At 40.2% G+C, this 27,324-nt stretch overlaps 1 protein-coding gene and 1 long non-coding RNA gene across 4 annotated transcripts in view; one reads left to right on the forward strand and one right to left on the reverse strand.

The window, feature by feature from the left end:
• The window catches only part of gek (serine/threonine-protein kinase gek), a 42,633-nt gene that overhangs the window by 4,951 nt on the left and 10,358 nt on the right, over positions 1-27,324 (forward strand). For all 3 annotated transcript variants that reach the window (XR_002672485.2, XM_022800214.2, XM_022800213.2), the window contains exons 2-8: positions 9,794-9,969; positions 15,705-15,800; positions 22,169-22,411; positions 22,590-22,979; positions 23,417-24,087; positions 24,433-24,715; positions 26,892-27,138. Coding sequence is in view for 2 of the 3 variants with exons in the window: in XM_022800214.2 (XP_022655949.1) it covers positions 9,794-9,969; positions 15,705-15,800; positions 22,169-22,411; positions 22,590-22,979; positions 23,417-24,087; positions 24,433-24,715; positions 26,892-27,138 (2,106 nt within the window). In the remaining variant the exon portion in view is untranslated. The remainder of the gene's footprint in view (positions 1-9,793; positions 9,970-15,704; positions 15,801-22,168; positions 22,412-22,589; positions 22,980-23,416; positions 24,088-24,432; positions 24,716-26,891; positions 27,139-27,324) is intronic.
• LOC147756653 (uncharacterized) lies at positions 16,496-19,791 on the reverse strand. Its single transcript, XR_015322901.1, has 2 exons — positions 17,265-19,791; positions 16,496-17,047 (listed from the first exon to the last, which is right to left on the reverse strand). It is a non-coding gene; the product is annotated as an uncharacterized LOC147756653 (long non-coding RNA).

Genomic DNA, 27,324 nt, shown 5'->3' on the forward strand with positions numbered 1-27,324 from the left:
GCGTGGACGTGTGCTCAATGTTGGATAGGAAAACAAGGGCAGAGCGCGCTCTACTAGGTAACTTACGCTCTACTAGGCCTTTATGCTTGAGTTTCAATCTAAGAAATACTCAGCATTTCAACGAGGACGCAACCTGTGGGTACAAGTTCTGATACGTAACGACTATTCAATTATCCGTTAAATTCTGTAAGTTTAAGTTTCCGTTGCCATAAGCGCTCTCCCAGTAGCGTCGAGATGTATCTTGTTATTATAGTGATGTACCCCCCTTCTGTAACTAAATTACGAAATTATGAAGTGTTACATTTTATGTAGGTATACGATCCCATTGCTGTTTGCCAGTTACGATACCACCACACGATACCTCCTCTATGGATCTAAGTATCTATAAATATTGTAAGCTCAATGACTAAGCTACTGTCTATCGATAGCGTTTGTCAGCTAAAATGAAGTAGATGTCATCGAAACGACGTAAAACTCTTCAACTCGCGAACAAAACACGTCCGTGACTAATCTATGGGGCAATTTCGTCGAAACAGCGAAGGTTCATTTGTAAAAACGACAAAAAAAGATCAGAATAAAAATGTGCCAGAACATAAGCCGCATTCTTTGGCAAATACACTTTTCCTGACTATTAGGACCGTGTGCTACCTGTATTCGCGCATGTGGCGACGTAACGAGACTAAAAACTGAATCATTCGTCTCTAAGAGAATGAGCCGCGCTTTCACAATAGTTAAATTTTAATAGATTTAAGATCTATAAATAGATGTTTTATTTATTTACCTCTATCGATATAAAAAAATTATGAAGACGTTAACTGGGCAGTGGCCTAAAATGTAGTAGCAATATCAAATCTGCATCTTTGAAGCCTCCATCAAGTGAAGTTTTTGTAAACTAACATTAAATGCAAAAATTTTCGAGAGTTGTACTCTGTCACACAGGCTTCTGAGGAACAGGTATATCCGTGAGGTTGCAAGTCATACCGTATGAGTTTTCTAGTCTCACAATCCAAGTAGCTTATCATTTTCGTAAATCAGAGTTCTGCCTGATTCAGAAAAACTTGGTTATTCGTTACTTCAGCTAATAGCCTTAACTGTTTGTACATGCCCTTTTGGCTTAGTAATAATAGAGAAAACTCCCCACTAGAGGACGAACCTAATCGCTTCCAAATGCAAGTATCAATGCTACTTGATGTTGTGTCGTCGAATTGCTTCAATGAACACGTCGCTGGCCAGTTCACTCTCCGCCGTATTGTCGATGGACATTGCGTCGAGAAGACGTCCTATGCTGTTATATATTTAGCTGGGCTGAAATAACAACAGCGACACTTGAACAACCCCTCCTCAGCAAACTTCGTCCTTCAGATCATACTTTGCATTGGCGCCTCGCGAATCAGCCTTATTCAGCGCAATACTTGCAGCTTCGCGCTTCAGCGTGTAAGTCAAAGCTTTATCAGTATCACAGGACAAACCACCTCTACGTATGGCACTCGAAGTCTGTTGACAGTGTTCTTCTCGAACTTTCCTTTGATGCCGACTGTTGAAGGAGGAGCAGAGTTTTAGATGATATTTAATATCTAGAGCAAATTTTCTGTGCGTTTTACTTTTGCTCGGACTCATGTCCATAGCTCGAACAGTCCACAAGTCAAAGTTTTGTTTTAAACAGTAATTCGGTAACGTGTATTGCTTTAGTGAGGCGATTAGTTAGGATGTTTTTTAATATATGCCTTTGCTATACCTTGTTTTCTTTTTTAGTGATATAATATATTATCTCGCATACTGTTGCACGTGTTGACGACATTATAGGTTTAAAACCTTACTCAATGACTAGTTAGGCGCAGCTTGGTTAGTAAGATAATATAAGAGATAATATAATAAGATCATAAGATATAACGGTAGCTCTCGAGTGGCATTTTTACCGTTTCCTAGATCTATCTATGAATTAAATTTTAAAATTTTGCCAGGAAAAGTTAGCTGGTTTTATATAGGCCATTTACGCTCCGAGGTTTGAGTTTGGACGCTTTCATCTGTGTTCAAAGGTCTTGTCTTCGATTGCTGCACATTCTTTCTTATTTTGTTCTGTTAAAATGAATCTCCTCTTTATCTGCGTCGATGTTATCGGTGTTTGTCGTTTTAGAGTATTTTTGATGACACACCTGTTATAATATATTTAAGGTCCAACTTGGGTCTTCGAAAATATTAATTCAGGTTGTTTTACAATAAACTTAACGAAAATACTACTCTTAAATAAGACTTCAATGTACCGAATTGTGTGGCAGAGGTTGTAACGCATTTGCTTCGATCTGCGCTTGTTTTCAGCATGTTCCTAGCGTAACTCGATTTTCCAGAACCCTGATTACAAGGTGATTACAACCAAGTCCGCTTACGTCATCTCAAACAAGTTTCCCTTGATCTTACATCGTAGGGTTATAATTATTTGCATTCGGTAATGGACAGAGTGCAATTACGCGAGCCACGGTAAACGTGGTCCTTACGCACGTCGTCGTCTATGGCTAAAAGCTGGATAATTCGGCTAAGTCGTGCTGGTATCTGAAACGCCTGCATAATTTCTGAATGCTAAAATAACAAAGGCAGGCGATACGACTGCTAACAGCACTATTTTATTAGCGACATCAACCCACTCTAGCGGTTCAAGAAATTTCGCTAATAAGGTTGGAGCGACAACGGCTTTTCAATTTGATGTTTCCAATCGTGTGGTATCTTATAGTGACAAAATGCTTTAACGCTGTTGGTAACCGGTTCGTGATTTGCTATACCACAGCTGAATTTTCACATCCTAATAAGTTTATTAAAGCGTTGATGCGTGTGGCTAATCGAATTTCTCTTTGTTGTTCGCTGTTCATATATGGGATTTTATTCGTTCAGAAGAACACAGGTCGGCAATTTTGCGAATCCGCAGCCGTTTCGATCGAGGCTACACTGACAGAAACAAGCATCAATCATGATTACCTTTAGAAGCAAAATTGTTGCATTATTCGAGCATGCGTTGGCGTATGCTCATAATTGCATTTAGAGCTATCCTATCATCGTAAAACGTATTGAACAGTTGTTCATCGTATTGTGTCAAAAGCGAAGTTTATGTGGTAATTCGATATTCCATAGTACAGGAAGATAAAGAAACAGAGCAAGACAAAAATTTTCAAAACACCTTCAAACAGGATTTGTCAGAGTTCATCAACAGGGCCATATTGCACTGGTTCGTTGTTCTGGTAGTTTTTGTCAGGCTGAACAATGTGGCCAGGAATAAGGCCACAGTAACAAAAAATAGTTTTCCTAAGGACAAAACCAACGCTTACTCTTTCAGCCTTGACAATGTTTACATATGCCGGTATCATAACACCTTCTTGTCGATTAAAAATTCATTCGATTCTTCACTCTATCTCTCGACTCGTTTAGTAATGAAACCTGTGTCATTGTGGTTAAATTTTGTTTTGATTGAATGACTGTTGTATGGTTTGTTGTTACGGCCAAGCGCTTTTTTGTGGGATTTTTCTGTCGAATCGTGCCTACAACACCTTATGTTGGCGTTACAAGCGGCGCCTGCTGTATTTTCGCTGTATTTATGTAAACGTCGAGCGAGCGTTGCCGTAGTTGTCTCTCGTCGATATTTTTATTGATGTCAGCAGTTTTACCTCATTTCACCATGACATGATGGCGCTTCCTACCAGGGCAGTTCTTTCTTGTGCTTCAGCATCGTCAGAGCCGCTGCTGCTGCTGTTAACACGCTAGTCGTTCTGCTTTAATTAGTTCACTGCTGTTTCCGCTACTGTTTCTGTCTTTTTGTCGCTCCCTACTTTGGAATGAGCACTGTTACAGTTCGAAAAACATATATATATGCACCTCTAAATCGACCAAATAGGGGCCGGTGGCACGAGGCACATTTTACGTCAGATGGTATGACACAATCCACTTGAATAACTGAATTGTCAGATCTCGCGAAGTCGTATTTCATTACAAAAGGACAGAGATATCGAACACGCGAATTAGGACGGTGAATCTCTGTGGATATGTTTGATATGAAACTCTGCTGTTGAGTGCCCATCTGTCCACCTACAAGAGCATCACGGAAACTCACGGGGTTTTAAGCTGCCTGGTCCTTTTTCTAATTCTATTATTAATGATTATTAGATCTGGCCTGACTTTAGTCCGAATATGTGGAAATTTCTCTATTATGTCTATATCGGCATCAAATCACTTTGAAACTATATTTAACATAGAATAATATTTGATAGATTAAAATACCTTGCTTCAGGCAAGAAAAAAATAGCAAATCCTTAAAATTGAGTATGATCTTTTTTGTTGGAGATTGTCCTATTGAGAATCAAACAGAAGCAAGTACAGGACAGAGTATTTGAAGTGTAGAAGATAGGGCGGTATTTATCTATATGAACATTTTATTGAAGATCATGCAATGTTCAAGATCTTCACTGGAAAAACTCAAAATCAAGCAGATGGATCAGGTTTTTCTATGCGTGCTTAATGGACCATGGTGGACTAAGAAATTTTAATATTAAAATGCGAATATTACGCTTTCGATATAGAAGCTGGCTTTGTTTCAAATAAGTTCTACCGAGTTTATGCTACAGAAAATAACATAACAAAGCTTTAACTGAGAAGAAAACATCATTTTGGCTAGAAGTTATGTCACACGTAGCTTTCAACGACTTTGTCAGTCTTTGTGGATCAAACTGGCTCATAACATGTGAGTGTACATTTATCTCAGAACTCTAATCGTATAGGGTTGGGCGGCACGACTTACACTTAAAGCTAAAGATGCGCTCTGTTGCATTTATCCTTGCATAATGAAAATTCAGTGATTTTTAATATCAGCTCTTTTTTATTACATGCGCCTGCCTATATTATCAGATATCATTATATGCGCTCTTTGATTATTGTAAATATCTTCAATTTGTGTATTTGGCTTTCTAAAACTTGATTTTCGACAAGACAACTACGTTGTTCATATTGAACAGCGCAAAGTATTGTTTACAATATCTAGCATTCTGCCCGCCAGGGAGCTGAATGTCTACTTTTGTAGATTTACAGTATTTTTCCCCTGCAGCACAGCTATCTATTCATTCTGCTCACCGAATGTAAACTTCCATAGGAACTGCATTGGCCATTGAATACCGCTTGATTACCAAAGAGGTAACGGTGTCATCTGTGCACTGCTAAATGGTAGTGGGCTGCTGCCGTATCTGTCTGCGTGTGGTACGCCCATTCCAGCAGAACAGTGAAGTTCACCGGTTGGTAAGCGACGAATTCTGGCCGTCATATTATCAGTAATGGAGTGGGTACATTAAACATCCACTGTTTACAGGTTTTTCTCTGTCATACCTGGGCTGTCCATTGGGGCCCCTGTTCGCGGACTGTCCAAAAGTTATCTGCGCCAGACCGGCAAGCGTAATTTTGGTGATCATCGTAAACGCAACGATGCTCAGGCGTTAGGGCAGTAGCAGCAGTTATCGGTGCTTGGAGAGGACCCTTCGGCTACCGAATGGCATAAGGATCTGCTAATGCAATGTGGATCTGGTGATTCATATTATTCGTTGGACGTTAACTGTTGCAATGACCTTACTCAGTCGATGAAAGAAAAAGGGTACACTGGTAGTTTTGTAATCGAAGTTGCTTCTAAATAATACAACACCGATCAGGATACTTCCCTTTAGAAATATTCTCTATGACATTTTCCATTTAAGGGTAACTTTAATGAACGCATAGTAGACAACTTGATATAAGTCCACTACCAGTAGTCCGGCGCACCTCTTCTTTTTAATATATTCTCTACTAGGAATACTGTGTACTGTACTCGTAGTCTACGTTTCGTTAGTCTACTTCGTCTATGTTAGAGAAGGTCATCGTAAAGCTAGAAGCCTTTTCTAGTCTAACGTCTTCAAAGGTTTGGTTCAAAATTTTTTTAATAAAAGAGCCCTATAGCCTTTCTGACACGAAACTACTTTCGGCGTGAGGTATGAGTTCAACGACGGATTTCAGTATCTTGACTTTATGAAGTTATCTGCAAACTGCCGAATGATAGGCCAATCGTTCGAGAAGAGGTAAAGGTTATATAGTTTTCGTTTTGCGTTACTATTTATCTTTTCGTTTGGTAGACTGACAAAACGTTTTTCAGTACGAAATTATATATTTTCATTTCCAACTTACGTTCGCTTTCTTCCATCGCGCTTAGCTTTTTATTCTAAATAGCGGCACGTACACACGTTATTTCTATATGCGCTGTGCTTTTGATTTGGTTGTGGTACATGCATGGCGTAATTACTACGACTTTATGCAAAAATGTAGTTCATCCTTTGCCATATTTGAATGATTACTGTGCCTCATTGGTGTACTTGACTATGTAAGGGTACTTTTGGGTTGTACTAGGAAATTTTTAGTAATAACATGTTGTCCGGACAACAAAAGAAGGTGCAAATGTTCAGACGCAACGAACTCGAGATGTACACCTACAGTGAAGTAAAACTCCATACGACGCCTATGCGATTTTTCATCAGGTTAGCTGAGCCTGATCGTTTGGGGTTTCGGGGATCCATGTTACTGTAATCTACTAAAGGCTCTGCTTTTGCTGGCAACTCTACCAATCACGACTTTCGATTAACTATAAATGATCAATGCCGCATGTGGCTTTGATCATGAAAGTAATTTTGTTCACGGTCCACCAGAATAGTCAGCCTATATATATGCTAGACAGTTAGTTGCATTTGGCTTGTGGCTATCGTATTTCTGCCTGCCAAGAACGGAACTGTGTCAAACGAATCGGCTGACGACGCTTTTTCATGTTTCATACTAATAAACATTTTTTCGATTTGCAAAAAACGTTTCTCTTAGAGTTGCGGTCTTTTTTATCTTTGTTATTAAAGGGGGGTCGATTTAGTAGTCATAATCAAAAAATAAAATGATTTTTTTTAGTAAGATAGAAATTCAGCTTTAATCATTTTGCTAAACGTAATACAGTGCACACGACTACGAGATCTAAATCAGTTTCATTACTTTCTTGGTGACCTACACACTGGATGGGATAAAAGTACAATACAAGGATATGTGAACCTTCCCGAACAAAGAGATCATTTTAATAGGCGGTTCCGTTGCGTATTTCAAAACATAGGATTTTTTAAATGCAACTGTTTCAAACTGTTAAAGAACGAATAATTCATCCTTATGGTCCGCGTAAGGCCACTGTCCACCAAACAGCCAATTGGAGTTCTAGGCCTACTATTTGTAACAGCATGTTACAGCCCGAATTTCGAATTCGCTTTAGACTTGTGTCACGATTATCGAAGCTCTATGTCCGATTTTTACCGGCCTATGCATACCCTGGACGAAAATTACGGAAAGCACAGAAAACAGTTTGTTCTACGATTCGCGCGTGACCCTGTCGGATCGGCGGGTTCTTTAGGGAAATTGTGTTGTCGAAAGCGAAAGATAACGATCGCAGAAGGGTAGAACAGGATTTTTATAGTCGTGACAGCATGGTTATGAGTTACAATACACACGTATTCTTTATACAAACAGGTGAAAGCGTATATTACAAACAATGTAAGTGTTCTCCAGGGAGACACTTCCAGTCGTGTAGCCATTTAGAATACATAGTCTTCCAAAACTGTTGGCGCCACGGACTACGTTTTCATAGTCGAGTAGCGATCAGCGGTCAGGAGGCTAAAGCCGTCCTGTGTCGAGGGCCTGAAGGTACGCTCGGAAACAGCGGCGATTCGGGCCTGTCGAATGCACACGTTAGAAGAGTAACTGATCTCCAGGGAGTACTCGTTCTTCCATTGTCTCTGCTTTGTCCTGATGGATAGCTAGGCTTTAAGCATAAATTATTTCCACAAGAAGTTCTGACCTGCCCCTTTGTTGGGCGTAAGTACATTTCTAGCATTTATACAAAATTTGGGTCACCCGGAAGTAGCATACGAACGTGAATCATTTATGACCGTATCTACGTGCATCATCGTAAAAAGTGAATCAGATGGGACGGAGCCTGACAAATAACATCATTTCTATGTCTCGTTGAACTGCAATTGACTTTGTTTTCAATACAATGAAACTTTTTACAAGCTTGGCCTAATTTCAGCAACTATCTAGAGGGCTCTGAATATTTCTGCTTTAAAAAGAATAAGGTTCATGCAACTTCGATGCTTGCTATCCATTTCATTTTTTTTTTCGTTAATTTAACTTTTGTTTTTCACGTTTGGCTCATAAATTAGGAAACATGTTACTCAGAACGGTAAGCATATTATTTCTTTAAATGTTTGAAAAGTGAAGTTCATGTTCGTTAGCTTTGCTATAGGTTATGCGAAGCTTTCATTTATTTACAATCGTGCACAAAAGTTCTATCTCTGTTTCTGGAACTAGGGCTATGTAAACCTCGAAATGTATATATGTAATTTATTTTAGTCTAATTTACCTCTGATAAGTTTGTAGCTCATTATATTTAAGTGGGGCCGGAATAGAAACCTTTTGATGCGGGTCGCTATGACGGAATGAGCTAAATTCTGTTACTTGTGCTGCGGATTTTTAACGCTTCATTTATATGTAGATGAGCGCTAATTATGCATCTTAAGCTCTTTGTTGTAAAAAGTTGTTTTTTTACAAGGAACAATGAACTGTCCCAATAACTTGTTCTTGTACATGAGATAATTGAAGACCCTATTCCTTGATTAAGACAGCTCAGTTGACACGATGTATCATCTGAAAAATGACATTCATCGCTAATGTTGATCTAGTGCTGACAGAATGCCGCCTCAGCCACATTGGTAGTGGCATCTGGTAATGTTAACCAATGATAAAGAAACACTGAGTCACTAGTTTTACAGAAACAATTTTATAGCGGTCTGCAGTCGCTATTATAAGCTTTCTTTATAGAATTCAGGCGGGAATTATGTGTACATATATTTACTCTGATTCATATAGTTAGTGTAACGAAATAGTGCGGTCGGTAGTAACTGTTTTCATAATTTTGGCCTTTCCACACCGTTGACAAGAAAGCCTTTTTTGGATATAACCCTCAGTGTGCCTGTGGCCGCAATGCGGACTTCTGCAGCTAAAAAGCACAGCGATATACCTGATGGTAAACGACCGCAAAATTAGCTTTAAGAGACCACTCATTTTCGCGGTTACACCTATCGATTGCAACTGTTAGGCCTATACTCAGAACAGTAGCTTACCTGAAAAGGTAAATAGACCGATGCAACTATACATCAGTTACGGCGGGCGACTTTTAGATCTAGTGATCCATAATGTATACAAATGGAGACATATATATATATATATATATATATAGTTCACATTTGCTCTAAAGTTACACAAAACATATAGACTTTGCATTGTTATTGGAATTGCAAAAATTATTGGGCATTAGAGATAGAAATATTAAAATGATAATGTTCGTAGTGCAACAGTTGTCGTGGGAATATTTTAGACACATGGCCTTTTCGACAACTTAGTCAAGTTTATTAAAATTTCAACTCGTCCTTTTATTTAGTTCTGATAAGATTTAAAAGTGCGTATGTTTGCTCAAGTTGGTAGGCGCCTTCATCGCCAGGTTATTTCGGGTTTCTATCTACATGAACGCTATTTAAGGAAAGGATAAGATCACTAAATAAATAAAAGCTGTGTATTTAGCTTCAGTTGAAATTTCAACGTGTTTAGTTCCTGATATATTTTCGTGTTGGTATTAATTAATAATCGCTCGGCTTGTTAATGGTAGCTGCGCATATACAACTGGTCGTAAAAGATTCTAATTCGTGAAATTGGATTGCAGTGTCGCCCGTTGTCGCCGAAGTGAAACGCCAGCGTTTGGCACGCAGCGATTTTGAGATCCTGAAAGTAATTGGCCGCGGTGCTTTCGGGGAAGTTGCCGTAGTGCGAGAAAAAAGTTCGCATAAAGTTTATGCCATGAAGATACTCAACAAGTGGGAGATGCTCAAGCGCGCTGAGGTAAGCAGAATAAACAGAAAATGCTCTTCATAGAAAACTTTCGAATTACTCTTTTATATAATTGAACTAAGATTTGCAAAAGTTGTTCTTACTTGAGCTTATTTTGTGGAACTTGAATGTTTCTCTCAACGTTAATCTTTCATCAATAAAAAATGTATCGTATAACGGGACTCAGCTATATGCTTTGACCGAGAGCTATTAGTTCTAGACTGCATCAAGTTTGCTCTATAGAGTACTTCGGTGACATAACTAGAATATAGTACGTTATAATCGTCGTATCTCGTCGTGTGTCGTTCTTTCCGAAATCATCAAAAACGTGCACAAGCATCGTTAAAAAGATCAACGACTGACTTGGTCTTGCCTACGGCAATTATTTGCCATGTTGCTACAACAACTAGAAAGCTTCACCCCGTTTTATATAACGAAATTGTAGTGCCACGAAATAATCGTTACGAAAAGATTTAAGCGCGCCTGATACACAAGTCAAAGATAGTTTAGTCTAATATACGTGCATACAAGAATATCCTCGTGTGTATTTGTATACCTTGTTAACTCGACAGATAAGAACGTTTACCCTGTCGCTCTGGCTATATTTGGTGATACCGTTTTATCTATTAGCTGTGATTGTCACCATAGCTACGGCTCACGTCATTGATGTTGTTAATCTAATGACGGGCGCACGGCATCTGGTTATCTAGTTTTGTACGAGGATAATCGTTTAGACGGCTTTCAGCGGTTTAGAGTCACGTTAAGATTTTGTCATCGACTAGGATCCATGCATCTGTAAGAAGCTGATTCATTATGATTATATAAGAAGGGTTAACGAAGAGGATGACCCTGAGAGCCTCCGAAACGTTCCGAAGACTGCTCTCTATAGACAACTATTTGCCAATCAAACGAGCAACATTCCGCCTATCAATAAAAATAATAGCCGTTTTTTACTGCATAATGGTAAAGGAAATTCTTGACACCGCTGGTTATAGTCGTCAGCACGGAGGGACGCGAATGATGATGATGATCTGAAAAGGTCAAAATGGCAGTTATAATGCGGTACATAGGGACTCAACGGCCCGTAAAAGGGTCCCGGGAAGGGCCACGCACACACGACTCCATACGTCTTGATCCTTTGTTGGTCCCGTGAATTCTCTTCGATCACGCGTGCACCGTGAATGAAAGCGCGTTATATAGTGATTGAGTGTTATTGGATGTACAGTTTTTTCTCCAAACGCACAATAAATAAGAGAAGAAAAACGCTGTGTCTGGTATCAAGTAGCGTCGGTGTTATTATGTAGCAGCTGTGGATTAACTTTTTTCATAACATAATAATGTTTATAATAAAGTAACAATAATAACAATGCTATAACAAAGCTCTGTACGTGTACTGCATTGTATAGTGGCTATTGTAGCTGGCAGTTGAGTCGTGTATCAGTGTAAATGACCAGGAGAGAGGTCAGATCAGAGTTTTAATGTTCGATTCGGTTTCATATTTTTATCCAGGATAATCATTCAAAGCCGTCGAGCTGCTCGTTTCATTTGGTACTTACTATAGTCACACTTGAAATATAGGTCAAGAACTAGGCGTTGCACAGACAGTTTCGTCTAAATGTATAGGTTGATTTTTAGAGCATCGACGATATGTAACAAATGCACTTTTTGGGTACAGATAACCTTATTGCAAAAAGCGTAAAAAGAGAGATTTGGTGGCACCTTTCATTATTCCGTACCCATTTCAAATGGTCGTAAAAGAAATTGCAATTAGCGTTCACTGAGGACGTCGAAGGGCAATACAGTAGCCGTCGTCGACTGGCTCCCATAGTTCGTATACCCTTATTCACCCATTTGTATTGGCACAAGTTTGCCCCGTTCTCACACCTGGCAAGCGCATTAAACTTCTAGCCGCGCTTTTCCCAATTGACCTAGTCCAGGTTATGGCGGTTCGGACCGTATCGCCTTGTTGTATGAGCTGAGTCGTTTATTGTTAACCTGTAATTGCCCTGAAGCCGCTGTGTTACTGATGATGAAAACTTATATTGCTGAATGTAAAGCATTAATAGACTTTTAATGCGAACATTGGTAATAATAGTTCGTAATTCTTATATACCATTTTTTTAAACTGCTCTTTGATGAAATCGACCGATGCTTTGTATTACGATATATGACCAGATCAAAGTATAACAAATAGTGTAGAGTAACAGAATTGAGCACTGCACCAACTCGCTCGTAGCAAGTTCTGATAGATCACGTTATAAAGAAAATCGTCTCGCTAACGATAAGCGTGTTTAGCGGGAGTCCGTGGACCTGGTGGATTCTTCTAACATGGTGACAGCCAACGAGCTCACGGTTCTGGTAGGTTTCAATGATCGCAGCAAATCCTTTGCAAAAAAGTTTCTCTAGCCTTTTCTAGCGAAAGTAAACAGGCCAGCAGGCTCTGTTGGCCGTATCAGTGCTGTATCAAAGTTAAATGAAAAACATGGTGTAGTGATATGAGTGAACCCTACTCAGTGTACAATCGGATATTGCTCAAGCAAATCTGGAGCTGACATACGAATGATTCGATGCTCATAAGACGTAAAAATTTACTTTATGTTATTTATATGAAGTCGGTAGTTGGTGGTGCCAACTCGAAAAAGATCAGCGTGCGAAATATGTCGTCAATATTTCGTTCAAAAGACGCATTTTTCTCAATGTGTAAGCAATTTTCTTATCGTTGCCGCCTGACGGGAAGAGCGATTACATTAGACAGGCTGAAATATTTATTCTTGTTATTAGTGAATGCTGATCGATATATAAGGTTCATCCTTGCTTTGTTTGACCCGCGCGGTACACTGGTAGGTAAATCTCTATCAATACGTCTATCACAAATATGTAGAAAATTCAGGTTTTTTTTTAAGAAAGAAATGTAGCATCAATGATATCTCGTTTATTGTTATTTTATGGAATGAAATGGTGATTAAGATAAAAATTTTATACAATTTCATCTCAAGATGTTCGATAGAGAAAAGCGAAATTTTTAACGAGATCGTGCTTACGTGCGGAAAGAGATCTTTTCGCCGTAGTAAGCACGGGAACGAAATTCATAGATATATCGACTTTTTACAGTATTATGACAAACCTTTTCCTCGCAAAAAAAAGTACCACGTACATATTATTTTTGGATGGAAGCCAATTCTGGTTTTTGTAATTCAGGCCTTTAAAAAAACAAAAAAGCATACAGGAGCGCAAAAATTTTAGATCTTTTCCGGCTTGAAACAATTTTACTTTATCATGGAAAGTCAATATGTGGTGGGTAAAACTGATCTAAGGCGACGAAGTAAGCCGAAAAATAATATCCATGCGTCGAAATCTAGCAAACAGTCGCTACATTAGATGCTCTGTCACAGTGTGATTATCATTAGCTTTTTATGATTCACCCTAAACCCCGGGCAATTTTGAAAGTTGAAATAAACAATTATAACATTAACTCAATGTTTGACAAAAGCCATATCTACGATATGACTGTAGCTATAGAGAACCTCGCGTATATCATAAACATGAACCCCATACCTACAATGGACCATGTTGTTGCAGCTGATGCATTTTGTTGGCATCGTTCCTGCTATGTCCACCTATTACATGAACAAATGCCCTCAATGGCAAGGATTCAGGTTGAATGTAAACAAGCACGCAAAATCATTACTGGTGTGGAACTGTATGTATTCTACAATGTGTAATAAGAATATTTATTATACAAGCGTAATTTTTCTATAAGGAGATAATACGTTGATGCTCTGCGAGCTTATTCTAGCATTTGATTTCTATCTACTTAACTATGTAATTTAGCTTGCAGTAAACCATAGAACGGATAGATATCTTTGCGATGAAATCAGATACATCATCTTTACCCAATACGTCATTTGTAATGTTGAACGTTCGCCGCTCAGAGAAGCGTGCATCACCATGATCCATTTAAGTCAATTTTTTACTATATTTAGATAATGTATGCTCAGCATTATAATCGTTGCTCTAATTTAAGTATTCCGGTCCTTGAGTCAAGGTATCAACTAACACCTTGCTGACTTTTTCCGCTTTTTTTGTGTGGGGTTTGAAGCGTCTTATAGAGGGCTCGTTGCAGTGATTCAAACTTTTTCAAATACAGGTCTAGTACATCCCTACTACCCATAGGTGCTATCCCGCTTCAGTAGTTCGGGACATTCTTTTAGTTCTATGTAGGCTGTTGCTAACGATGAAGCGTCCTTCTATCGTTGACTTTCTTGCAATTGTTCTCTCTGGTTCCGTCACTTCGGTGTTGCAGCTGCTGCTGCTGCTGTTATACGGAAACTCTATATCATGTGTTCCTTATTAAGCGGACGTGAAAGTGGATAGAAAGCCAGCCAGCCAGCCAGCCAGCCAGCCTGTGAGGTGGAGATAGAATTGGCGATGACATAGTTGATGTCATCATTGAGTTTTGTAGTGTCCCTTTGCTCGTAGACATTGGTGCTACAGCATTTACTGATACTGAGTTTTTAAAGCTCGCCGACACAACCGCTCCTTCTTAGTTCCGTCACCAGTTGTCGTGGCTGCTTTTGTTGCTGTTAGTGATATCGTCGCGGACGATGCTGCCGGTTCTGATCTTTACTCCGGCCGACTATTCATCCTTCCAGCATGTGCTTCAACAACGTCACACTGTGACACGGTTTGAGCCCGGACAAATGGTAAAGGCTCTTTCTCTAAAGCAGTTGAAATGTCTTGCCTTTCGTTTCCTCTCATCTCAAATGAAGATACACACTCCCTAACTAATTATTGTTGAGTGAACGTACCAAAGCTGAGCAAGCAAAGTCAGCTACCTCACCACTGGGCTCCCAACAACTGACTAACCGCATACATCAGATTGCGGAATATTAATTAAGACAATGTGGAGAGCTAAGATGGCGCTTATCTATAATTTCTTTACCGTTGCTGTTCTTCTCATCTGGAATGGCCGCTATTGTTAGTACAATTACCACCGACGTTCAAAACACCATTTATCTCCCCTTTTTGCGCTAAGCGTTTAAACGCGTTTCCGCCTCCCTGCTTGCCATTCTTGTAGGCGTTTATATTGAACTAATTTGCGCTAGCTGAAACAACAACAGAAACGCAAACGGCGATTGCGGCCACCGTGACAGGTACACTGCTGGTAATGATATCAAACGATAACAGTAGCCATCATTTCATTGTTTAACTTCGTGTATTCTGTTATAGCTGTCGCTTTCAGGGGACGTCTGAATAAATGCTAATTGAGAATGTCGCTATGACCCAACATCTGCCGATGGTCGTTATCCAAGTGGAATTTCTCGTTAAACCTGTCATGTCAGAAGCAGTTCTTGTTGAAATATTAACTCAGCTTTCTATATTTGCTAGATTTGTTGTGTTCATGAGATGAATAGGGACGGAATGACAAAGCGAAAAAATGCAAGGTATTGGATACCATTTCGTACCAAATGAAGCGGTTAGTTATATGAAGCAATGGTTAGTTCTATGCGGGAACGTTTCTGCGTCATGTTTGCTTCACTGCAATTAACGTAAAGCCGTTCGTAGAGTTTTTGTTATTACATGAGAATTACTGGAACAGACGCTCCATTACCTGTTCGATGTTTATGATCATGTTAATAGTAATAATAATAACAATATTAATAAGAATATTAGTTATAATATTGTGCGTTTCATTCGTGTCGATAAAAGTTTCTGCTTATGCTTGTTCTGCATTTTTCTCCTTTCAGACGGCGTGCTTCCAGGAAGAGCGTGACGTCTTGGTGTTTGGGGATAAACGCTGGATTACAAATCTTCATTACTCATTTCAGGATCAATCCAACCTGGTAAGTTAATTCTTTGGTTAGATAATCCACACCGCAGTGTGAAGCTATCAAGGGTACCATTATGTTGCATTTGATCCTGTGCTGCCAGGCTCCAGCCAACGTAAATAAACTCAATTGTCGTTTTTTGGGGTGTTGCGTTATTACTGTCCTATGTTTGTTGACAGTGAGGGTCTCTTTTTGAAAAACAATTTTTTATATCGTGACCCTATAGAATTTTATAGAACCCTATAGAAGACTACTGAAATGATGCGCTTTGTTGTTCTTGTCGTTAAGCTGAGGCGGTCTGAGCATTGCCTGAATCAGCTGCTTTCTTCGTACGGCAAAATCAATAAAATTAATTGGTATGGATGAGACCAATGGCTTCAACGCTTTCTCCAGCTTTTGAAACAAATCTCTCAAAGATTTCGAATCCGTTTTTCCGGACAAAAAACGTAGCTTGGAACATAAGTTAATCAAGTTATTATTAATAAAAAGAGCTGCAGTAATGAGAGAGTACAGAACGACTATTATCTTCCACGTGCTAAAAAAATCCTGCGAACGTCCCGCTAGAGTGACTAATATGGTGGTCAACACAGTAGGAAAAAGTCCTGAAGTCGAAATAATGCTAGAGGAATGGTACCGTTATTGAAAGCGTCCTTCAGTGCATAGAGGCAGGACGTACGTACTATTTGCAGGACAGAAAAAACAGACATGCATCGGATTTTAGCTATAATCGTTATACAGCAAACCTTTTATTTTTTATGTACGCATCATCGGATTTTCTCTGTTATCAGCGATGTTACTGTTGTTGGCGTCGTTTTCCACGTTTGTTTGCTGTTCAATGCCACCATAATCGCCGTTACAGTACCATCTGTTTGATGGAAAGTGGGGCAGGAAACATTATCTCCGCTTGCTCGTCGTATTATTAGCGGGTCTCAGTACGCCGCACAAGGCGGCATAACGTGCAGACGACAATGGTCATTATCATAGATTAGTATTCTTGATGGACGGATAGCAAAAGGTTCGGTCATATGCTTCTGCGATGATTCCTGTTTCAGAATTTCCACTGCATTTTTCGTTTCCATCTTTTAGTTTCCGCTTCATCTCATGGCCACTTTTCACACCTTCACTTTAGTCCTTCCCAAATAGTACATTATGTCGATCTTCGCTGCCCCACAGCTTATGGTCGGTTTCATTGATGATATAGTGTCTGGCAAGTCTTGACATAGGACGCGTTTTTGCCCAAGGTGACGCTGTACGCCGGCATCCTGCAACAGTTCAGCCACGCAAGCGACAGCGGATGAAATTAATCCTACAAGACACAGACTTCAGCAGTGGCACAAAACGTGTTTTTATATTTATATACCTGCGAATTTTATCTTATACTTTGTTACTACTGTTCTTATCATGATTATTCCTCTCAGTATTTCCACTCAGGCTACACTCTGACCATAAGTGGCTGGTCTCGACATCGAATTTCCTTACCCCCTAGGTACGATGGTGTCACAACGTCCATGCTACCGTAGCCATACTCAATCTGGATCCGTCCATGCGGTTTACGTCGACGTGTGTTTTTGCATTATACCCCTTATAACACAGGGTTAGTTAACTTTCTGCGTCGGTTCACGTAGTGAACTGTTTACATTTGGTCTAGTCGACGCGTCTGTCGCCGACTCTCTCTCAATTTCCGCATATGTCTGTGTATCATTCGGGCGCATACTCATGAATTCGAGAGAACATACAATACGGGCTTAGTAACAATACTGCTAACGATCCGACGAGTAGATTTGCGATGCTACCCGAAATGACGACACTGATTGACCAACTGGGTACACAATGTCTGCAAAATACGTGCTGGAATGGTGGCATTCACGTCCGCTGGAAAATGGTTCGTTCAGTTGTCTATTGCCAACACAAAGAGTAGTTCTCCCGTGAGTCCACTATGCCAGTTTTGTCCGGTCATAGGGCGGTTATTCGTGGAATGCGAATCTTTCTTTTTTGATGACTCGGATGTTATAAATAGCCCAAATAGCCGTTTAGCCAGAACGGCCGTGACAGCGGAAACGCGATCGGGCGAACGAGTCTGCGATCAGGACGATTGCTGGCAGTGCGGTTCAACGTATGGGTCAAAATAACTACAATTGTTTGCTAGCGGCGCAGCAATAGATTCACGGACATTGAACGGGGCCGTCTGTTGGCAGACGGTCAGCCGAAAGGAAGGGGATAACGCTGATCATCATCCCGTAAATAGCGGACGGTATCAATTAAGTTCATATCGTACGTTATGTACACAGATAGATATTAATCGACTGAATTTAATCATCTCCGAGCCTCACTCGAAAAATTAATCCCGTGGAGGCAGAATAGGAGAGGATGTGCTCACAGAATGAACGAAGAAAGACCAGCGGTATCATCTAAGAGATCGACTGGCGCTAAACACTGTGTTTGAAGGGTTAGGACATTAGGCGCAATCTGTGGACGCAAGTGGTAAAATTGTGCTCCTTTCAAAACCGACAAATTAATAATGGGCAAGATATCGGAGCTATTTTTTTCAACAATCGATTTTGCAACAACAATCGAAATTATCGTTGATTGTTGTTCCTTAAAGTTCCTTCCGCCTTTTAAAGTTCAACGTGGGGTATGGACCGAATAACTTCCGCTTTAGGAATTACCTGGGTCTGAATTCGCTTACGCCTACACCTAATCTCAGAAACCGCCGCAAGATAGAACGAAAGATGTTTTAATACTCATAATTTTTTGCGCTGCTGGATTTCGTCCTTTCGTTTAGCCCCAATGCTGACTGAAAAAAAATAGAACAGCTATTGTTATGATGACTTTAATAATCGGCTGCAAAAGTGAACGCACTCTATGTAGCATCCGAACACGACGATGAGCTGATACGCGACATATTTTAAAGGGAACTTGTCCCACTACACCGATACATCTAAACGCTTTGTCCATCCTGCCTCAAAATACGTACAAAAGAGCCGAATTTGGATTTAGCGGACCAGCTCTTTAAAACTGTAATGTGGTAGAACAACAAAAACCCGGTGCTGGACTTTTTTAAGTGCGATAATCAATGTATTTCGCGCGCAAGAACGTATCTCGTTCTCGCATCCGTCGAAATTGAAGAATAACTTCGTCTGGCTAAGCGCAAGGAGTCATCCTGTTTTCGTTCTATATTTTAGTGCATCCCGATTTCAATCGTAGTTTCAGAAGATCACATACATTACTATAATATGCTAGACGTAAAGATGTACATATATTAGGTATATGTCTAGGTTATCTATGGTTAGAGACACTTCAGAACATGTAGAATGTAGTTTTTGTACATAGGCTAAATTCTAATGATAGGTCAGTTTCATTGTTTCTACGCACCCCCAGCTATTTCAATATGTTTAAAAAAATGTTGCCATTTCTATGCAACATAGTGCACCAAAACTTGGTCACAGCGTTAGTCCTTGCTACATTATACAGTAGCTCGAAGTTCGAAAGCTCTCGAACGGAATTATTGGTTAGACGATGCGTTCGCTTCGTAAACTTTGACAGTCTTTGAAATGATAAAAAAAAAATGTATAAAATGAACTTTGGTGTTTATCGACTTTAGGTATTTTTACAGTTCAGGCATACTGGTGATAAAATAACTCACCATCGCTGCTTGGAGTCATTGCTAATTTGTAAATAAGGAAAAGTCAATTGTTTTTTGACTACGCTTATCATATGCACATCAGCACACATGCACACCAGCACACACGCATACCAGCACACATGCACGGATAGATGCACATTTAAGCTTTGCCGTTATTTGCGCCGGAGTGAATCATTTCTTGACCCCTGACTGGGCAGTAATTAATGCCACTGATAATGTCACCGCAAACTTGCTACGAGGCCATCACCGGAAAAGGTCGTAGATTACGATATAATGTTTAACAAACTAATAGCTCACAGTCACAAGATTCGCAGGTGCGTTTCAAAACCTATACATATATATATATATATATATATATTTTTCCTTTTGTTTTTCATAAGCTATGTTTACGGGTGTATATAACAACAAGTATGGCATCTACGAAGAAAAGCTACTTACTCAATGTTGGCCTAAGCATTAGTTTTATTCGTCAACATTGTTTTCCGAAAAATAAACAATGTATCCAGCATGAAGTGTAAACACTCAGAGTAAACGCTCAGATCTATCTGTGATACTAGAAGGGGGCTATATCCATTTTCCTCTTTAACCACCTAGATCCCACAGGTTTCACAGACGCCCTATTGTCACATGATGGCCTTTTATGCTCTTTGAGCATGCATGATTGTTTATTATTGTCCTATTAAATGCCCTCCGTTCAGTCCAGTATCCTTCAGCCCCATTACACTTCGACTCATTCCTGTTGCTATATATGGGCTTGACACTTCCATGACGAACTCGGCCCTTTTGGAGACGTCCGCCAATCCAGCAACGCACTCCCCTTCGACAAGTTTACGCCACCGCAGCTGCGTTACGGTCGCAACTGTTCGATGCGGGCGCTCAAACACGACAGTGAGTGACACTTAGCGTTACTCCGCTAAATCGCACGAAGTCTGGGTGACTACTAGATCTAAATTCGTGCGACATAATCAACTCCATTCTGCGACAGCCCCTCAACAAAAACACTAGCGGTTTCCTTTAGAGAGGACATTTTGTACTAGCCAGTTACGGAGCGCTCGATTGCCCACCCGCTTTGTTTGCCGTTCACTTAAGCCGCAAGCCTTCCGGAACGCAAGGACGGGCTACTATTTAATGTTTACTTTAACAACCTCGTCATGTTACATGTCAAGCGGCATTGTGCTTTGAAAGGCAAGAAGAAATCGTGTTGGATTGCGTACTACTGTTAACAGTAATTCTAGCCAGCAGTAACGAAGGGCTTACGAAATTATTGATACGAGTAAGAACTGGAGAGCGTCGGATCACGAATCGGATACAGCAACTTCAGAAGTAGCAAATGGTATGACGCCGTATCGTGGGCCTTTAGGTGGGCGGACGCGCCATGGAAAATACGGAAATATTATATATTATAGGCAGATGAATGACTGGGAACGGGAGTCGATGCAGCTGAAATTTGAAACGACAGGAAACGATCGATTTGTTGCTAAGTGCGGTGGAAAGTTAGGCTACTGTGATCGACGATAAAGTCGCAGCTTCCTTCATGTGTGGGAAAATGAGAGAAACGTTTAAACCTAGTGTTTCTCCATTGTTTATAAACTTGGTGGGTCGTTTTGTATGTATTGCCTAAACTGGAACCCCTGCAGTAATGATTCCACCATAGATATTTCAGTTGAATTAGTTCTTATGGGCGTAATGTTCTGGCGACGACGCGTATACGAACAACTAATTACTTGTTTTCTCTAATCTAATTTGATGTGGAAGCATTTAGTTACTGAAGAAGTTATAGATCAGATTTGCCAAGTTCACTTATTTAGTACAGATGTATGTTTTTTTTCACGATGAGACACATTGATTTGAGCTGATATTGCCATTTTGTTGATCTTATAGTATTCTGATTTACTGGGGTCATAGGTATAAACAGTAAAAGCCAGTGTATACAAAGAGACTGCCAGTTCCAGTAGTTAAAAGCATTTTAGTTTTCTTGAAGTTAGGTAATAAAGTTAAATAATTTCTGCCCGTAAAGTAACACGTGCAAACTAGACCTTCGTGCTTTCCTACGAAGCAGATTAACACTAGGAAAACATCTGGGACTCTTCTCGGGCAATAAGCATTGGATGATATGAGGACGAGCATGAAAATGAATTGTATCTTCGTAACAGCTTTTCGAAAAGCTTTGCATCTCACCTTGAAATCGATAACAGGAGATATCCAGGTATAAACGGTGCCGATTATATACTAAAAAAGCATGAAGCTTTCATTCAGAAAGAGCCCATCTTGACTCTGCTATACATGTATGTAATGTATGTAATTTATAGGAGTTGCGGATATATGTCAAAAAACGAATTCTATGTGAATCTAGCTGAATTTCGAGTGAAAACATGCTCCCATTGCGTATTCACTTAGAAGACCTATGCGTTGAAGTTTGCGCTTGATGTGTTGAGGCGCCTCCTATAAGAATAGCTATTATATTGAATATATGTGAAAAATAGGTTTACTCTTACTTAAGCTAACCGTGACATTAATGGGTATATCTAATTAACATTTATATACAATAAATGAAAGAGAAACTAATCCGAGTTTTACATTTATGAAGTAAGATGCCCATATTAACGCAACTCCAATTCAGCTTCAATTTTTCATTATAAGTGTGCTAAAATGTTTGCAAACATTTGATCACTCCTTGATCTGCAGCCGAGCGTATGAATGCAGGACAAATTTCAATGCATGTCCATATTTTGTGCCTTAGTATCTGGTGATGGATTACTACTGCGGTGGTGACCTTTTGACGCTCCTGTCGAAATTTGAAGATCGTCTTCCGGAGGATATGGCCAAGTTCTATATCGCCGAAATGATACTTGCTATTCACTCGTTACACGTACTACGATACGTTCATCGAGACGTGAAACCGGACAACGTATTGCTCGATGCCCACGGCCATATTCGTCTAGCAGATTTCGGCTCGTGCCTTCGGCTCGGAGAGGGCGGACTGGTGGGTACTATTGTAACGTATTACTTGACCATGAAATAATTTTGTTACGGATTAAACTAGCGGTATCCTATTTGGGTGAACTGAACCATCTGGTGAATAAATGTAGATGAGAAAGGGTTGTTTCTCTGGCCCTCAAGATTTTCATAAGTTTTTTCGTTGGCCCCCATTTAATTCTTAGGTTCACTCTCGAGTGGCAGTTGGCACTCCTGACTACATTTCGCCCGAGATTCTTCGGGCGATGGAGGACAACCAGGGCACGTACGGGCCTGAATGTGATTGGTGGTCACTTGGCGTTTGCATGTACGAAATGCTTTTCGGCGAAACGCCATTCTATGCTGAGAGCTTACTGGAAACATACGGAAAAATTATGAATCACAAGAGTTCATTTGACTTTCCCGAGGACACGGTGGGCGTGTCTGAAGACGCTAAGGACCTAATCCGACATTTGGTGTGCTCGGCCGATGTGCGGCTGGGCCAGAATGGTGTCGAAGATTTTAAAGCACATCCTTGGTTTTCCGGCATTGACTGGGATACGATTCGAGATAGCGAGGCACCATTCATTCCACAGGTGAGTGGGCATCGTCGAGCACGTACGTGCGGGCAATAGGGTTTCATCCAAAATTGCACGAATTCAATAGGGGACTCAATTCAGGAATGTATTGACGATGCGCGTTTTTTACCCAGCACAATGTCTACTAAAATTGTCAAATAGGCTGCAGTCATACAATTATTGCGGATAAATTTGCGGTTTATACAACGGTGTAAATAAATAGACCGTATGAAGTGACATCAGATAAACGAAAAACTGACTTATTTATTGAATTATAAAGTTATGTTGCTGGGGTCCTATTCGAATTGCACTATACTTTTAAGGATCAGAGATTTGTTTACGAGATATCCTTATTAAATTGACAAAATGAGGTAATAAATCTTCGCGGATTAACCAATTATCAGTATAATGCTCTTACCGGATCTGCACATACGTCTATTTCACGTCGGAAACAGGTAAGCTCGCCTACCGACACGTCGAACTTTGACGTGGACGAGCTGACATTCAAGAACGCGGACTCATCAGCTCCGCCATCGGCAAACGCCGTCTTCTCGGGACTACATTTGCCGTTTATTGGTTTCACATTCACGTCAAACAGCCAGCTGTCGGAAGGATTGAATGGAGGAGAAGAGACAGACACTGTGGATACCTCGGCGGAGCGGGACGAACTCCGGCGTCTACGTGAAGAGCTCAATAAAATGCGAGCCCGTAACAGTGAAATGGAAATCGAATTGAAAACCGTCTGCCTTTCCATGGCGGCGTGCGGTAATACTAGTGAAACTGGAGGCTCCGCAGCGGCCAACGGCGAGATGAGCGCCGTCAGCTGTCAGCTACGCGACATGGAACGTCTCATAACAAATTTGTCAAGAGATAAAGGTGACTTACAGGAAGAGCTGCGGGAGTCCCAAGAACGGATAACGCAGATGTCCAAAGAAATGAAGGATCAAACTACACAACTGAAAACGGCCATGTCTGAGTACAATGAAGTATCAGATCGATTATCAGATCTACGTGCTCAAAAACAGCGCCTATCCAGACAGGTTCGAGATAAGGAGGAAGAGGTCGAATCGGCTATGCACAAAATTGACACGCTCAGACAGGAGCTTAGAAAGGCCGATAGGCTCAGGTAGGTAGTTCATCACAAATGCCCACTGATAATGTTAAGGCAGCCATGGCTTTTGAACACAGGATTGGGGCACGAATAGGCTTACTGCGGAGAAAGGCTAAAGTTTACAAAAAGCAGGTTCATAGTTGAAACAGTAGAGTGATTGATGTATTAGGTTGCGCAATGTGTCTCAGGTAATTCAATGTAAGTTCATTTACAGATTGAATTAATAGTCTCAACGTTTACGTTTCTTCAAAATTAATTTATTTACTCTGTTATCTTATCAGCTATCAATACGGATTACCCAGTCTGACATATTCTTGGTAATGTTGTTTGTCTTTAATGCATTTGATCTCCCTGTTTTAGACGAGAGCAAGAAACGCTTGTAGAAGAAGCCCAGGCTGAAGCTCTGAAGGAGCGGAGGCTTCGTGAACGGAGTGACGAATACGTTCGCCATTTGGAAACGGAGCTCGAAACACTTCGTACAGGCGCTAGCGGAGGTACCAACGGAACCTCGAGTAGCGGGGATCTGATCGTGCAGCTCAAAGCTGAATTGCAGGAACAGGACAAGCACTGGAGAGAGCTTGAAGCTCAGTGGGGTAGCAGAACCCAGCTAGAAATCAGCGGACTTAAGCACAAACTGGGAGAGGTAAGAGAGATAATTTTCAGCCGTAGTTACGTTTCATGATTATGTTATAGTATCGCTGTAGAAGTCAATTTAGATTGTTCTTTTTTTTTTTTTTTTTTTTTTTTTTATATATTAAAAAGGCGCTTACGTTCTTGTTACAACCTTTCAGACAGCTGGAACAATTGCGAATAGTTGCTTATGTGTTGAGAAATATCTTTATAGTTGAGAGTACCCGGGGGTCGAAAATATCAACTAAATGAATTTTACGTGAAACCAGTCTTCCATTGTCGTCATCATAGGCTCCTCGTGGCACTTCTAAAGTTTTTGTATTAGAACCGAAACCATGATAAGACCATTGCGTGTTTCTATAGTCCGAAATAACTAATGTAATTCGATTTGTTTGTGCTGGCCAAGGACGCACGTTAAGATATCTATTTATGTAAAATATATGTATAGTATTAATAGGCACAGAGTACTGTTGGCCGTACAAAGCACACCTATACAATAAGTTTCAAACTGAATAACAGCTATACTGTTTGATACCAATGATCGGCTGTGCTCCGATTTTTTTAGCAGTCAAGCGGAAGTACAGTGATTTTCATGAGAGTTCCGAGTCATATGGAGGAAGCAAACATAGATAAGTATCTGACGTCATGTGCTTTTAGACTGGTCCACTTCTATTGAAAGACCAAATGACGACACTGATGCTTCACGTATTTTCTCGCAAACCATTGAACTAGCGTCATCTTTGTTACCATGATGGTAGTACCATGAAGGTAGACCAAAATTGAGGTTATACAGAATAACAACGTGGTAACTGTAATTGTATAGCATGCAAAGCATGTAGTGACAAAGATTTATTGGGTTGACGTTTCTGTTGCCTGATTAGTCGAATTTAATTTTGTTGACACCGTTAGCATCAAAACAGAGTAATGATGAAACCATTTATTTAAGCGGACTCAATAGATGTCGCGACAATATTATTGAATAAGATCATTGATAAAGTATAGGATAAGCGATGTGGGCTGAGTGGCTAAGCTTTCGAGCGCCCTGTCATTTCGCTTAGCATGTTGCTACGCTGCTTCAAATCTCAGCGTGGGCAAAAATTATTTCCAGATTTTAACAATAAAGAAGGAAGGTAACGTAACATTATTAAAGCAGCAATAGCTGCTAGCATGCTTACTATGCCGATTTTGTAGCTTTGTTAAAGAAGCCCCAAATACATCATTCCGGTTACACACTCCTAATGGGAAGCTTAATCGCCTCAAAATAGGTTATTTCGAAGATTTGCTTACGTAGGGTCAATAGTTAGTAATGCTAGACATAGAAAAATACATTTATATGTACTTGCAATTCTTAGTAATGCTTTATTTCTGTGCTATTATTGAGAGACGTTGTCTGTAAGGCAGAGAAAAATCTATAAACGGCAAGGTTAACATACTGTAAATCACCCCCGGTTGACCCAAACCGAGTCCTTAAAAATCGATTAGTATTTAATTTAACGTAAATTACTATTGGATTCGTACACATGCTGAAGGTCTCGTTTAAAAGTTTCAAAATGAATAATGTGTCAGTTTATCATGGGAATTTTAAAATCAGTTTTTTACGCTTTCGTTACTTCTAACAGAACTTGGCATGTATCAGTTGACTCCATGACGGTCACTGTACCAGTGCTGATTAAAAAAATTAATTAATTAATGATTAAAAGAAAGCGCTAATACAAAATATTAATTGTCGAGACTATTTTTTCTCGAGACAGTTGAAGACGTCCCTTCCAAATGTTATATCTATGTGTCATCGAATCCAAACGGGCCCGGTAGATTTCACCGGCGCATAGCACATTCTGCTATAGGTAACTGAAGTATGTAAAGTTGACTCCAAGTTACGAATTTTCTGTATTTAACGCGACATTTTTTGTCTTCGATCCCCAGACCTGATTTTCTCCATGAAAACAGGCTTAACAATGCTCGCTTGGCACGTCTTATGCCTGCCTGCCTGGTTTGTTAGCACTTATTATTTTTCAGACAGCAATAGATTTCTTATCAACAGCGTGTGCTTGTCTTAGTTCCATGGTATACGATTATGAGGAATGTACTCGCTTTCATCGACATGTCCAAACGGTCAAAGTGGGTCACCTTTTTTTTATTTATACATATTCAGTATTACCATTCCGATCTTGTTTTTGCCTCCTACAAAGACGCAACAAGCGAAGGAGCTATTAGAAGAAGAGGTTCATCGATTACGGCGATCTGCCGAGGAATCCGGTAATGGTTTAAAAGTAGCCGCCGGAGGCCGCAGCCGAATTCAAGCGCTCGAAGAAGAGCTAGCCCGTGCACGTAGCGAGATCGAACGGCTGGTCGCTCTACTACAGCGCGGAGATCAGGAAATGGCTGTACTTCGAGAAAAGCACGAATTCATTGCCAACTGGGAGACGCAGATCACAGGCGAGCAAAACATACGATATTATTATCATATACGTCTATTCATAGAGTAAACTGTAAAACATACATTTGTAGGCCACACGATGTTTCACAGTTCCTAAATTGAAACTAAGCACCTTGATTACTCTAGTTATTAGATATGTAATTTTTTGCTGCATTAAGAACGAAATAACACGAGCAGTTTGCTTG

This window comes from Varroa destructor, unplaced genomic scaffold (genome assembly GCF_002443255.2).
Source record: "Varroa destructor unplaced genomic scaffold, Vdes_3.0 BEIS01000003.1, whole genome shotgun sequence".
Taxonomy (NCBI): Eukaryota; Metazoa; Arthropoda; class Arachnida; order Mesostigmata; family Varroidae; genus Varroa; species Varroa destructor.